General features: G+C 43.5%; 1 protein-coding gene across 7 annotated transcripts in view; it reads left to right on the top strand.

The window, feature by feature from the left end:
* Window positions 1-13,322, top strand: part of col14a1a (collagen, type XIV, alpha 1a) — a 311,666-nt gene that overhangs the window by 124,223 nt on the left and 174,121 nt on the right. For all 7 annotated transcript variants that reach the window (XR_011352149.1, XM_069920939.1, XM_069920938.1 and 4 more), the window contains exons 9-10: window positions 644-805; window positions 8,284-8,444. Coding sequence is in view for 6 of the 7 variants with exons in the window: in XM_069920939.1 (XP_069777040.1) it covers window positions 644-805; window positions 8,284-8,444 (323 nt within the window). In the remaining variant the exon portion in view is untranslated. The remainder of the gene's footprint in view (window positions 1-643; window positions 806-8,283; window positions 8,445-13,322) is intronic.

The raw sequence follows: 13,322 nt of genomic DNA, 5'->3' as shown, positions 1-13,322 counted from the left end.
CCCACCCCCTCCCCCCAGCCCCTTCGTATCAACCACCACCTGCACACGTGTGGCAGAGACTGGCAACTGGAGCGGTAGCCTCAATGACTGCCCGAGAAAGCCCCACTACTCTAAGCCAGATGTTTGTGTGGCACTCTCTGAATATCAAAGTGACTGGACAGAGTGGACGCGGAAAGGATGTTTCCAGTAGTGGGAGAGTCTAGGCCCAGAGACACAGCCTTCAGAATAAAAGGATGTCCCTTTAGAACAGAGATAAGGAGAAATTTCTTCATCCAGAAGGAGGTGATTATGTGCCATGAATGGCTGTGGAGGACATCACTGGATAGATTTAAAACAGTGGGGGGGGGGGGGGGGTAGGTTCTTGATTTGTAAAGGTGTTGAAGATTATGGGAGAAGGCAGAAGAATGGGGTTTAAAGGAAAAGTACATTAACCATAATTTGAATGGCATCATTGACACAATGGGACGAATGGCCTCATTCTGCTTCTGGTCTCTCTGCTCGACTTCCCATTTGGCAGGACCTTTTTTTTGGTGGCGGGGGGGTGAAATACCTACAGCCGGCACCAGTCCCGCCGTTACACTGTATCACGAGCATTGCGGATTTCCATTAACTGACTTATTTCACTATTTCCATGGCGAAATAGGTGTAAAAAATGCAGACGTGAATGAGCTGAAGGCAATCGCATCCGAACCCGATGACACACACGTTTACAATGTGGCTGACTTCAACATCATGAACACAATAATTGAAAGTCTCACCACGACGGTGTGCGCACGCGTGGAAGAACAGGACAAAGAGATCAAAGGTATGATACTCGACCTCTCCACCATTACTCTGTGTGGTTATACATGGTAGTAAATGGGACATTGTAGATTTCAGGTTCCTCTGAGGATGCAGTAAAAATTTCCATGCATTTGTACTTGGTTCTTGTGTTAATGGCCATAAACTCTGCTTTCTTATTGGTTGCATGACTCTCAATAAGCTCATCTATTCAGCAACTGTCTGCTTATGCTTTACCGGATAAAGGGTTCAGGCCTGAAATGTTGGTCACCTTTTACTTCCTATAAATGCTGCATATACTGCTGTGTTTCTCCAACACTTTAGTTTACTGTGCTCGATTAGCTGCATGTTTTTTTTTAAAAACTCACTACTGTTCTAAGTTGCAGAGACTGTGGCCTTCTTTTAGGTGAGTTTCATTTTTTATATACTGTAAAAGCATGGTTCCCATTCTTCTCCTCCTTGACATCCACTCCTTTCCTTCTCTCCTTGTCGGAATATACTGTGCTGCCAAAATTTGATTGAACGGAATTAAAAGACAACAGACTCTCCAAGGCAAATAGCGCCTTTGGAAGACTACACAAAAGAGTCTGGAAAAACGACCAACTGAAAAACCTCACAAAGATTAGCGTATACAGAGCCGTTGTCATACCCACACTCCTGTTCGTCTCCGAATCATGGGTCCTCTACCGGCATCACCTACGGCTCCTAGAACGCTTCCACCAGCATTGTCTCCGCTCCATCCTCAAAATTCATTGGAGCGACTTCATCCCTAACATCGAAGTACTCGAGATGGCAGAGGCCGACAGCATCGAGTCCACGCTGATGAAGATCCAGCTGCGCTGGGTGGCTCACGTCTCCAGAATGGAGGACCATCGCCTTCCCAAGATCATGTTATATGGCGAGCTCTCCACTGGCCACCGTGACAGAGGTGCACTAAAGAAGAGGTACAAGGACTGCCTAAAGAAATCTCTTGGTGCCTGCCACATTGACCACCGCCAGTGGGCTGATATCGCCTCAAACCGTGCATCTTGGCGCCTCACAGTTCGGCGGGCAGCAACCTCCTTTGAAGAAGACCGCAGAGCCCACCTCACTGACAAAAGACAAAGGAGGAAAAACCCAACACCCAACCCCAACCAACCAATTTTCCCTTGCAACCGCTGCAACCGTGTCTGCCTGTCCCGCATCGGACTTGTCAGCCACAATCGAGCCTGCAGCTGACGTGGACTTTTACCCCCTCCATAAATCTTCGTCCGCGAAGCCAAGCCAAAGAAGATGTTTCTTCCTTCTATGTGTAGATTAACAGAAATTTATCTCTGTTGATTTTGTAAATTGCGATTGCAAAGGAACATTTTAGAAGCTGAGGAAAATAGTTAGTGGATATTGTTCCCTTCACCCCTATTGACATAGAGATTTTGCACCTTCCTTGGGCTGAAGAAGGAATCAAACCCCTCTGGGCACATTTTTGCCTTTAGTAACTGGGCACTGTTTTAATGATGACCCTGCATCTTTGCCTGTTTCTTTGTGTTTTGGCCACAGATTGCCACCTGTGGTTCATTGGGCAAAGGTCTTACCCTGACCCAGAGACTGTGCGCTCATTTCCTACTGCATAGTCTTGGGCATCAATCCCAAGGGACCTGTTGCGCAGTACTGAGGGAGAGCTGCCATGTTGGGGTGACCGTGCTTTGATGGTAGGTTTGCCATCTTCAGTAGCTAGCAGGCGGCAGAACTGTTGGGGGGATTTGTGGGGCTGAACTCAAATTAAGTTCAAGTTTATTATCATCTAACTACTGTATGTATACAAACAGATGGAATAGCATTTCTCCAGTCCACAGTGCACACATATTACACAGCACAAAGTAATCACATACTTACATAAAATATAATACAGTTTAAATTAAATATATGCAAAGTTTTGGAATCATTTACTCACTTCCAGGGTTACAGGATATTGTTTTTCAATCTCATAGCCTGTGGAAGAACATAAGAAATAGGAGCAGGAGTCGGCCATCCGGCCCATCGAGCCTGTTCCGCCATTCAATGTGATCAGAGCTGATCAGATGATGGGCTTATCTCCACCTACCTGCCTTTTCCCCATTTCTCTTACTATGTAAAAATCTATCAAACCTTGTCTTAAATATATTTACTGAGGTAACCGTCACTGCTTCAATAGGCAGTGAATTCCATAGATTCACTACCCTCTGAGACAAGCAGTTCCTCCTCATCTCTAACTGTCCTACCTTGAATCCTGAACTAGTCTCTCCCACCAATGGAAACAACATACCTACCTCAATCTTGTCTATCCTTTTCATAATTTTATACGATTCTATAAGGATCCCCTCTCATTCTTCTAAATTCCAACGAGTGCACTGCCAGGTGCCTTAATCTCTCCTCATAGGCCAACCCCTTCATTCCTGGAATCAACCTGCACTGCCTCCACAGCCAGTATTTCCTCCTCAAGTAAGGAGACCAGAACTGTACACAGTACTCCAGATGCAGCCTCACCAGTACTTTGTACAGTTGCAGCATAACCTTCCTGCTCCTAATACAATGCTCTAGCAATGAAGGCCAACATTCCATTTGCTTTCTTGATAGCCTGCTGCATCTGCAAACCAACCTTTTGTGATTGATGCACAAGCACTCCCAAGCCCTTCATCATGTCAGCATGCTGCAATTGCTTGCCATTTAAATAATATTCTGATCTTCCATTCTTCCTTCCAAAGTGGATAACATCACATTGCCAACATTGTACTCCATCTGCCAGACCCTCATCCACTCACATAACCAACCTCTATCCCTCAGCAGGCTCTCCATATCCTCTCCACAGTTTGTTTTTTTAACTCAGTTTAGTGTTGTCAGCAAACTTAGATACATTACATTCTATCCCCTTTTCCAGATTATAATATGTATACCGCAAACACTGACCCCTGCAGCACCCCACTCACCACCGACTGCCAACCATAAAAACACTCCTGTATCCCAACTCACTGCTTTCTATTGGCTAACCAATCCTCTATTCATGTTAGTACATCACCCCCAACTCCATGCATCCTTATCTTATGTATGTCTTTTATGTGGGACCTTATCGCATGCCTTATGAAACTCTAAATAAAAAATATACACCTGCTTCCATCCATCTACCATGCTCATTATATCCTCTAAAAACTCCAGTAAGTTTGTCAAACAGGACCTGACTTCGCTGAATCCATGCTGCATTTGCTTAATGGATCCACACAGATGGCGTAACAGTGCAGTGCCTTTACAGTGCCAGCGATGGGGACTGGGGTTTGAATCCTGCACTGTCTGTAAGGAGTTTGTACGTCCACCTCTTGTTTGCATCTGTTTTCCCCAGGATCTCCAGTTTTCTCCCACTGTTTGAAACGTACCCGGGGTGTAAATTGGGTGGCACGGACTTGTGGGCAGAAATGGCCTGTTACCATGCTGTATATCTACATTTTTTTTTAAATTATAAATGTCTCAATTTTTTTCTTTCGTGATAGGTTCAAGCATTTTCTCAATTACAGGTGTTAAACTAACTGGCCTATATTTTCCTGTCTTTTGCCTACATCCCTTTTTGAATAGTGGCATGACATTTGCTGTTTTCCAATCCACTGGGGCCTGCCCAGAGTTCAGAGAATTTTAGTAAATTATCACCAAAGCCTCAATTAAAACTTCTGCCATTTCTTTCAGTACCCTGAAATGCATTCCATCAGGACCAGGGGATTTATCTGTCTTAAGACACTCAAGTTTTGTGAGTGCACCCTCCTTAGTAATAGCTGTTACATCCAGGTCCTCACCTCCCATCTATAATATCCATCTTTGGCCTGTTTGATATGTCCTCCACTGTGAGCACCAACACAAAATAATCATTCAAAGCTTCAGCCAATTCCTCATTATCCAATATCAATTCTCCCTTCTCATCTTCCAAGGGTCCAACCTTTACTTTAGCCACACTATTGCACTTTATATTGTACTCCCCAACTTGCGACCTATGTGACTTGCATCTATCCGCAGATATGGCCGAATTTTAAAAAAATATATAATAAAAAATATAAAATTTGCGCAGTTTTTGTTGTATTTGACAAAGTATAACAGGGATACAGGACATGTAAGAGGCAAAATGTGTGTGCATAGTTTGTTAGTTGGTGTCCCGGGTCCATAGGCAGGGTGCAGCCATCTTGATTTGTGTGCGCATGCGTTAGTCTTCAATTGGTGCATGCACAGTGGGTTCGCATATTGCAGTTATCTGGCACCTGTGTGAGAGTTAAGGGTGCAAATTCAATATCAGGGCACTTAACTCTCATGCATGCGTCAACAGAAGACTCGCACACAGCAACCAAGATGGCTGCACCCAGCCTATGGGCCATAAGATGCCAATTAACATGGTAAGAATGTATATTTTAGCTCTTGCATGCCCTGTATCCCTGATAGAGTTTGTCAAATACAAAATTAGATTAAAAAGTTTGCTTCAAGACTTCGGTTCTCCACGTTTGCAGCAAAATTCTGACTTGCGTCCATTTTGAGATACGACCAATCCTTCAGTCATAAGTTGGGGACTACCTGTATAAAAACCTTTTCTGTCCATTTTTATGCAGGTAGCTCTCAACTTCCCACCTACACAAGTTGCCTCCACCCGTACATAAGACCAATTTTAAAAAAAAATTAAACTACAGTATAAATGCATATTTTGTATTAAAAATACTAGATACAGTGGTCCCCACTCCCAGTGACAGCCTGAAGTCCTCCCTCCTATTCTCTCCCCCCACCCCCCAAGCAGCCCGAGGTCCCTGTTTCCCCCCCCCAGCAGCCTGAGGTCCTTGTTCCCTGCAACAGCCCAAGGACCCCATGAAAAGTTAATATATTGCATGACCTCAGGGATGCGTGGTGGAACGAATCCAACTTACAACCATATCTGAGTACAACCAATCTTTCGGTTCCCATTACGGCTATAAGCCGGGGACTTCCTGTACTTAGTACTAATCTTTTCTCATAGTTTACCTTCCCTTTCTTTATTGCTTGCCTTGTGGTTCTTTGATACTTCTTAAAGGTTCCCCAGTCTTCTGATTTCCCACTGCTCTTGGTGACTTTGAATGCACAGCTTTTAGTTTGGTGTCTTCCTTGATCTCCTTAGTTATCCAAGGCTGGCTTCCCCCTTCCTTACTGTCATTGCTTTTAGCTGGAATATACTTTTGTTGAGCACCATGAAAAATCTCTTTGAAAGTTCTCCAATGTTTCTCAACTGTCTTTCCATCTATCCTGCATTCCCAATCTACCTTGGTCAACTTCTCCCCCATTCCCTTGTTTAGGCATAATCCACTGGTTTTAGACTGAACTATTGTACCCCCCATTTGTATGATAAACTCATTCATACTGTGATCACTCTTTCCAAGAGGATCCCTAACCACAAGATTGCTAATTTTACCTGTCTCATTGCACAGGACCAGATCCAAGATAGCATGTTCCCTTGTAGGTTCAGTAACATGGTGTTCAAGAAATTAATCCTGTATGCATTCTATCAAATCCTCCTCAACTTTGACCAACTTGATTTACCCAGTCCTTGTGCACGTTAAAGTCACTCATGATAACTGTTGTTCCATCTGATATTTAGTTTATTTTTTTCCTTTACTATTCCTAATCTTTACCCAAGTGACTCAACACTTTGCTCCTTAGATCTTACATAATCTCTCACTATTGCCCTGATCTCATCCTTATCTAAGAGCACTACCCCACCTCCCTTCCCTTCCTGCCTGTCCTTCCTTATTACCTGATATCCTTGGATATTTAATTCCCAATCCTCTGAACCCTGCAACCACATTTCTGTAATGGACAATGAATCATACCCCATTATCCTGATAATGCCACAAGTTCACTGACCTTGTTTTAAATACTGGCATTCAGATAAAGTGCCCTTATTCCCATTGTGTTTTTAAAATCCAGTAACCTTTGCCTATTTTCTACTTGACTTTTATCCCCTCTATTCTTAGTTTTCTATTTTTTAACGTGGTTTTGCTTTTTCCACTCTTCTCCTTTACATCATCTACCCATCCCCAATCAGTTGAACCTACCCCCTGCCCCCCGCCCCCTTCCATTATTTAGTTTAAAGCTATATCCAGCCTGGGCAGTCCTGATTTTAATGCTCCTTCCTTATGGTAGTAGGTCAAAGATCCTGTGTGGTGGATGGTAGGGATTCTCAATTATTCTTTGAGGCCCATTTAAGCAACACTCCTGGTGCATGTCATCAATAGAGGAAAGGGAGACCCCAGTGATGATCCTTTGTAATGACTTCCTATCCAATGCTTTGCAGCTATCATACCACGTAATGTAGCAGCTAGAAAGGGGACACAGTTGTGTTCCTGTAAAAGGTTGTCAAGATGGGGCCCAGTGGCCTTGCCTTCCCCAACTTCCTTAGAAACTGTAGGTGCTGCTGCACCTTCCTGACTAATGAGGAGGTGTCGTGGACCCAGAATCCAAGCCCAACTCTAAAATAATAAAGATTTTTCCAAACAAATCTTCTTCCCTTGGGGTCCTGGTCTGTTAAAATTATCAAGAGTAAATTTGTTCATCCCATTTCTTTGGGCAATTTAATCCCTTGATCATTATGGAGTAGGTTATCTACTTTGTTAACACTTTAGGCTATTGCTGTACAGTGGACACGATTCTCACATGGTAATGATTATTATACATGTAAAGGGTTTGAGAAATCTTATGGACGTGTAAGGTATATACCGTCATAGAGTTGTACAGCACAGGAGAGTCCCAGCTCATTCATGACATACAGGTCCAAGGTAGTCCCATTTGCCTGTGTTTGTTCCAAATCCCTCTGAACCTTCCCTGTCCATGTATCTGTCCCAATGAATTTAAATTTCATAATTGTACCTTCCTCTACTCCTTCCTCTGGCAGCTCATTCCATATACCCACCGCTTTCTTTGAAAAATGTTCCCCTCAGGTCACTTTTAAATCTTTTTCCTCTCACCTTAAACCCGTGCCCTCTAGTTTTAGACTCCCTTGCCTTGGGGAAGAGACTATGATCATTAACCTTATCCATGCCTCTCACAATTTTATAAACTTTTATAAGGTCTCAGCATCTTATACTCCATGGAGAAAAGTCCTAGCCTATGCAGCCTCTCCTTATAAATCCAGTAGCATTATTGTGAATTTTTTTTAAAATGTGGAGATGCAACATAGTGACATGTCTTTCTGGCCCGTGAATTTGTGCTGCCCCAATACACCAGTTAGCCAACCAACCCCGTTTGTCTTTGGAAAATGGGAGGAAACTGGAGCTCCCAGAGGAAACCCATGTGAACATGGGAGGATGCACAAACTCCTTAGAGACAGCAGCAGATTCAAACCCAGATCGCTGGCGTGGTGCTAGCAAAGTGCTAACCGAGGCGCCAATTTTCTGTCCCCTTTGCAGTTGAATGATATCCTTCCTGCAGCTGGGCAAACAGAGCCACACGCAACACGTGGAAATGTTAATCTGTCTCTGTTAATCTCACTATCCTCAGAAGTGACAGGAAGTAGGAGCTCGGAACCGGTGGCACCTATGAACCTGCTCGTCAGTGATGTGACTGCCCGGAGTTTCCGTGTCAGCTGGTCACATGCACCTGGAAATGTGGAGAAATACCGCGTGGTCTATTACTCCACCACCGCAGGTCAGCCAGAAGAGGTACTTCACCCGCAAGCTTATAACTCCGAGATCGCACCAATGGCTTTGGGTCTCGGGAAGAAAATAATGCAGATGCTGCTAAACCAGAGTAAAAGTCAGAAACTGTTGTAAGTGCTCAACAGGAGAGGTAGCATCATTGGAGTGTGAAGTAGAGGGAACATTTAGCAACATGGTTAGTGTAGTGGTTAGCACAATACTCTTACTAGTGTCAGCGACTGAGATTGAATCCAGTGTAAGGAGATTGTGCGTTCTCCCTGTGTCTGCGTGGGTTTCCTCCAGGTACTCTGGTTTCATTGAGCACTACAGCACAGTAAAGTACAGGCCCTTTGGCTCTTGATGTTGTGCCAACCCATCTATTCCTCCCTACCCCATAACCCTCCACTTTTCTTCCCTTCATGTACCTATCTAAGAGTCTCTTAAATGCCCCCAAATGTTTCAGCCTCCATCACCATCCCTGGAAAGGCATTCCAGGCACCCACAACTCTCTGCATAAAAATGTAGCCATGATGTCTCTCATCAACCTCCCTCCCTTCACTTTGCACACACATCCTCTGGTATTTGCTATTCCTGCCCTGGGAAACAGGTGCTGGCCGTCCACCCTATCCATGCTTCTTATAATCTTGTAGACCTCTATTAAGTCTCCACTCATCCTTGAGCACTCCAAAGAGAAAAGTCCCAGCTCTGTTTTGCCACCCTCCAAAACGTTCGAAGGTTGTAGGTGCATTTTAGTATATTGGTGTATTTGGGCGGCATGGGCTTGTAGGCCAAAAGGGCCTGTTACTGTACTGTATCTCTACATTTAAACATTTCAGGTCAATGATTTTTCTTCAGAACTAGTTAAAGTTTGAAATAAAGAAATACAGAAGCAGGGGATGGGAGAGCAAAAATGTATGGGACAGCAGTAAGAAGAATTAAAGGACAAAGGAGAAGATGTGGGTGAGAGTGGAGAATTACCGGATCAGAGGGTGGAAGAGGTGTAGTCGAATCAGAGCACGGAGGAGTGTGGATGGAAGTTGCAACACGTCTCACTATGCTTCAGTAAAAATGTCTTTTAAAACCAGTTTTAGATTGAAAAATAGTAAGTACATTAGTGTGTTTGTATTTGTGGGGCTAAAGCACACCTATAATGTAATTTCTGCTTTAAGGAAGCTGTTGACACAGGTTTTTTAAGTCAAATGCAACACATGTGGGTACCTGGAATGCATTGCCGGGGGCGGTGGAGGCTGGGACAATAGGGACATTCATAAGATTCTGAGATAGGCACATGGATGCAAGAAAAATAGAGTTATGTTTCAGAGCCACAGAAGGATTAAATTGTTGACAAGTAGGTTTATATTAGATCAACACAACACCTTGGGCTGAAGGGTTTGTACTGTGCTATTATGTTCTATGTTCTCTTATCCTCCCCCTCCCTCTTGTTTCCATCTGACCATCTCCTCCAAACACAACCCCCTTCCTCCCTCTGTTATCAAGTCTACCTACCCCCTCCTTCTGTCCATTATTCCCACCCCCATCTCATCTACTTCCACCAATTACCCACCAGCCCTTTTCTCATCCCTCCCTTGCAACATATTATACCAGTTATCTTCCCTCTCCACTCTTATTCTGGATGTAAGATCTTGACCCAAAATATCAACCTTCTCTTTGCCTTCATAGATACTGCTTCAACTGCTCCAGTAGTTTGTTTTTTCATGACCCACCTTTCTCCTTTGTCCCCTGAATAACAAAACCTCTCAGTGCTTTATTTACCTGTGGTCTTCAAGATTATCTGAGTTTACCAGCCTCTGCTTAGCTATAAAGTCTGGGCCTAATTTTGAGTTGAAGACTTCTGGTCCCATTCTTCGTGCCTCCAAAAGTAGTTTCTGTCCATTCACTCAAAGATTGAGTCACATAATGTGAAAACAGGCCCTTCAGCCCAATGTGCCCATACCGACAAAATTGCCCCACCCACAATTTACCCACCTGCCTCAGTTTGGCTCTTATCCCTCTAAACCCATCTTATCCATGTTACATCCAAATGTTTCTTAAAGATCACAATAAAACCACAGAACACTACAGTGCAGCAACAGGCCCATTGGCCCAGCTAGTCTGTGCTGCACTGTTATTCTGCCTTGTTCCATTGACCTACACCTGGTCCATGGCCCTCCATATCCCTCCCATCCATGTACCTATCCACATTTTTATTAAATGTCAAAATCAAGCCTGCAATCACCACTAAGAAAAAGAATGCAGATACTGTGAAACCAAAGCAAAAATCAACTGGCAGCTCATTCCACATTCTCACCACCCTCTGCATGAAGAAGATCCTCCTAATGTTCCCTTTCAACATTTCACCTTTCTTCCTTAACCCATGTCCTCTAGTCCTTGTCTCATCCAACCTCTCCATTCACCCCCCTACATTTTGCTCATACCTTGTTGAAGGGCTCAAGCTCGAAACGTCGGTTATGTATTTTTGGTATAGAAAGTTCACTATTTGACCTGCTGAATTTCTCTAGCATTTGTGTTTTTACTTTAATCATGGTGTCAGGAGACTTTTGTGTTTTACTCAGTGGAAAAATCTGCTTGGATTTACTCTTACCAATACCCCTATTAAATCTCCTCTCATTCTCCGTCCCTCCAGAGAATAAAGTCCGAACCTTTTTAATCTTTCCCTGTAACTCAGTTCCTCAAGTCCTGGCAACATCCTTGTAAAGCTTCTCCGCACTTTCAGTTTTTAATACTTTCCTTAAGGTGGGTGACCAAAACTGTATACAATACTCGAACTTTGGACTCGCTAATATGTTAAACATCTTGACCATAACATCCCAATTCCTATATTCAATATTTTGATTTTTGAAAGCCATTATCCCAAAAGCTCTGCTTATGACCATACCTAACTGGGACACCACTTTTAGGGAATGGTATACAGTATGATCCCCATTATCTAGCACCTTTGGGGATCGCGGATGTTGGATATGCAAATTTTCCAGTTGACTGAGACTCATTCTTCCAATCCCTAAACTTTATTAAGAATACAATGTTTAATAGACAAGATAGTGCAAAATATACATTTGAAAAATAATAATATCGTAACTTTTAATCATCTAAAGTTCACTTTAATCAGGTAATTCCTGTAACTTCCAAAATTTAAATGCAAACCCCAGTCACTGATGCTGTAACTGCATTTTGCTAGCCGTTACGCTAACCATATTGGTGTCATAATTAACCTGCCTATTTTAAACTTGCGGATTTTTTTACTTGCCATATATGCTGACTTATAGGACAATCTTTGAAATTTAAAAATGTAGCCTCAAAATCAGGGTCGTCTTGTACGCTGGGTCTAAAATCTGAACCTTGACAGTGCAGTCTCAATACCACTGCCATCTTCTTCCTCCCACTCCATATCCTATCCCCATCCCGCTGGCTCTGACTCAAATGTCCTGGTCAGCCACTAGGCTCACTCTACCACATTCCTCACGCTGACAGTCCAACCCATCTCTATGCAATTTTTCCAGTCAGGCCGTTGATGCACCTTCCTAGCGCTGACAACCCGACCAACCTCCACACAAGTGTTCTAGTTAGGCCCTTGGCACACCTTCTTCGTGCTGACAACCTGGCTCACCTTCACGCAAGTGGAGACAACAAAAAGAATACGTGTGCATTGAGGGGCATTGCTAGTTTTGTGGGGAAAACCTGCACGTGACCAAAGAATCTCAGCACTCCCCCGCAGGGTCCATCCGCCCAGTCTTATTTATTGGAAATGTATTTATTTCCTTGCTTTTTTTCTTGGCCGGTTGTTTGAGTTTCCAGTTGATTGAATTCCAGATAATGTGGATTCTACTATATATGTATTCCCAGATCTCTCTGTTCTACTGCATTTCTCAGTGCTCTGCCATTTATCTTGTATGTTCTACTTTGGTTAGCCCTCTCAAAGTGCAACACCTCACACTTGTCCACGTTAAATTCTCTCTGCTAATTTGCAACCCAATTTTACAGCTGGTCCAGATCCCACCGCAAGCTTTTAAAGCCTTATTTGATGCCCACTATACTTTCAATCTTTGTGTCATCTGCAGCTACCTCCCTGAACCACCTCCTCTGACAACCCATTTCATACGCCCACCACCCTCTGTGTAAAAATGTTACCCCCTCAAGTTCTTGTTAAATTTCTCTTCCCCTCTCCTTAAACCTCTATCCTCTGGTTACCAATTCCCTTAAAGATGATGGTCAAATTGTCCCTTTTACATCCTGGTTGCCCTGAAAACAACACTTGTTTCTGTAGTATCACTTCATAAATCCACATGCGAGTTCCTTAATCCATTTGCAACTGATTCTGGTTTGATGTTGTTTGATTCTTTTTTACATGAATGCAGTTTGTTAGCGCCTGGCTCACTTTGGAGGAGCTCTCTTGAATTGTGTAGGGAAAGTGGGGATCACTCCCTATTAACAAAAACTTTAGGCAAATACCCCTATTTTTTTTTTTTAAATCTCATCTAACTAGGTAGTGAAATGCCGGTGCATTTTTACTATTCTGAACGCATCCACATAAGTTGTTCGAATGTTTCACAGACATAGAGATATACAGAATAGAGATATACATCAGCCCACCGTCTGTATTTACACTAGGCCCGCATTAATCCCCACATTCTCATCGACTTCCATCCTCCTCCTCTTCTCAGGTTCTACCACTGACCCACACTTGACAGGCCATTAACATTTGTCTGTCCATGGCTTCATGCACTGCCATACCGAGGTCACTCACAAATTGGAGGAACAACCTCCTATTCCACCTTGGCACTCTTCAACCAGATGCCATCAACATCAACTTCTCCAATTTCTGTTAACCACCCCCTCCCCCCACAGTCTCTATCTTTCCCTACCCCTCTGTCCCCACGCCCTTCC

The sequence above is a fragment of the Narcine bancroftii genome, chromosome 2 (genome assembly GCF_036971445.1).
Source record: "Narcine bancroftii isolate sNarBan1 chromosome 2, sNarBan1.hap1, whole genome shotgun sequence".
Classification (NCBI taxonomy): domain Eukaryota; kingdom Metazoa; phylum Chordata; class Chondrichthyes; order Torpediniformes; family Narcinidae; genus Narcine; species Narcine bancroftii.
Note: the sequence above shows the minus strand (reverse complement) of the source record. Positions and strands in the feature narration are given on the sequence as shown.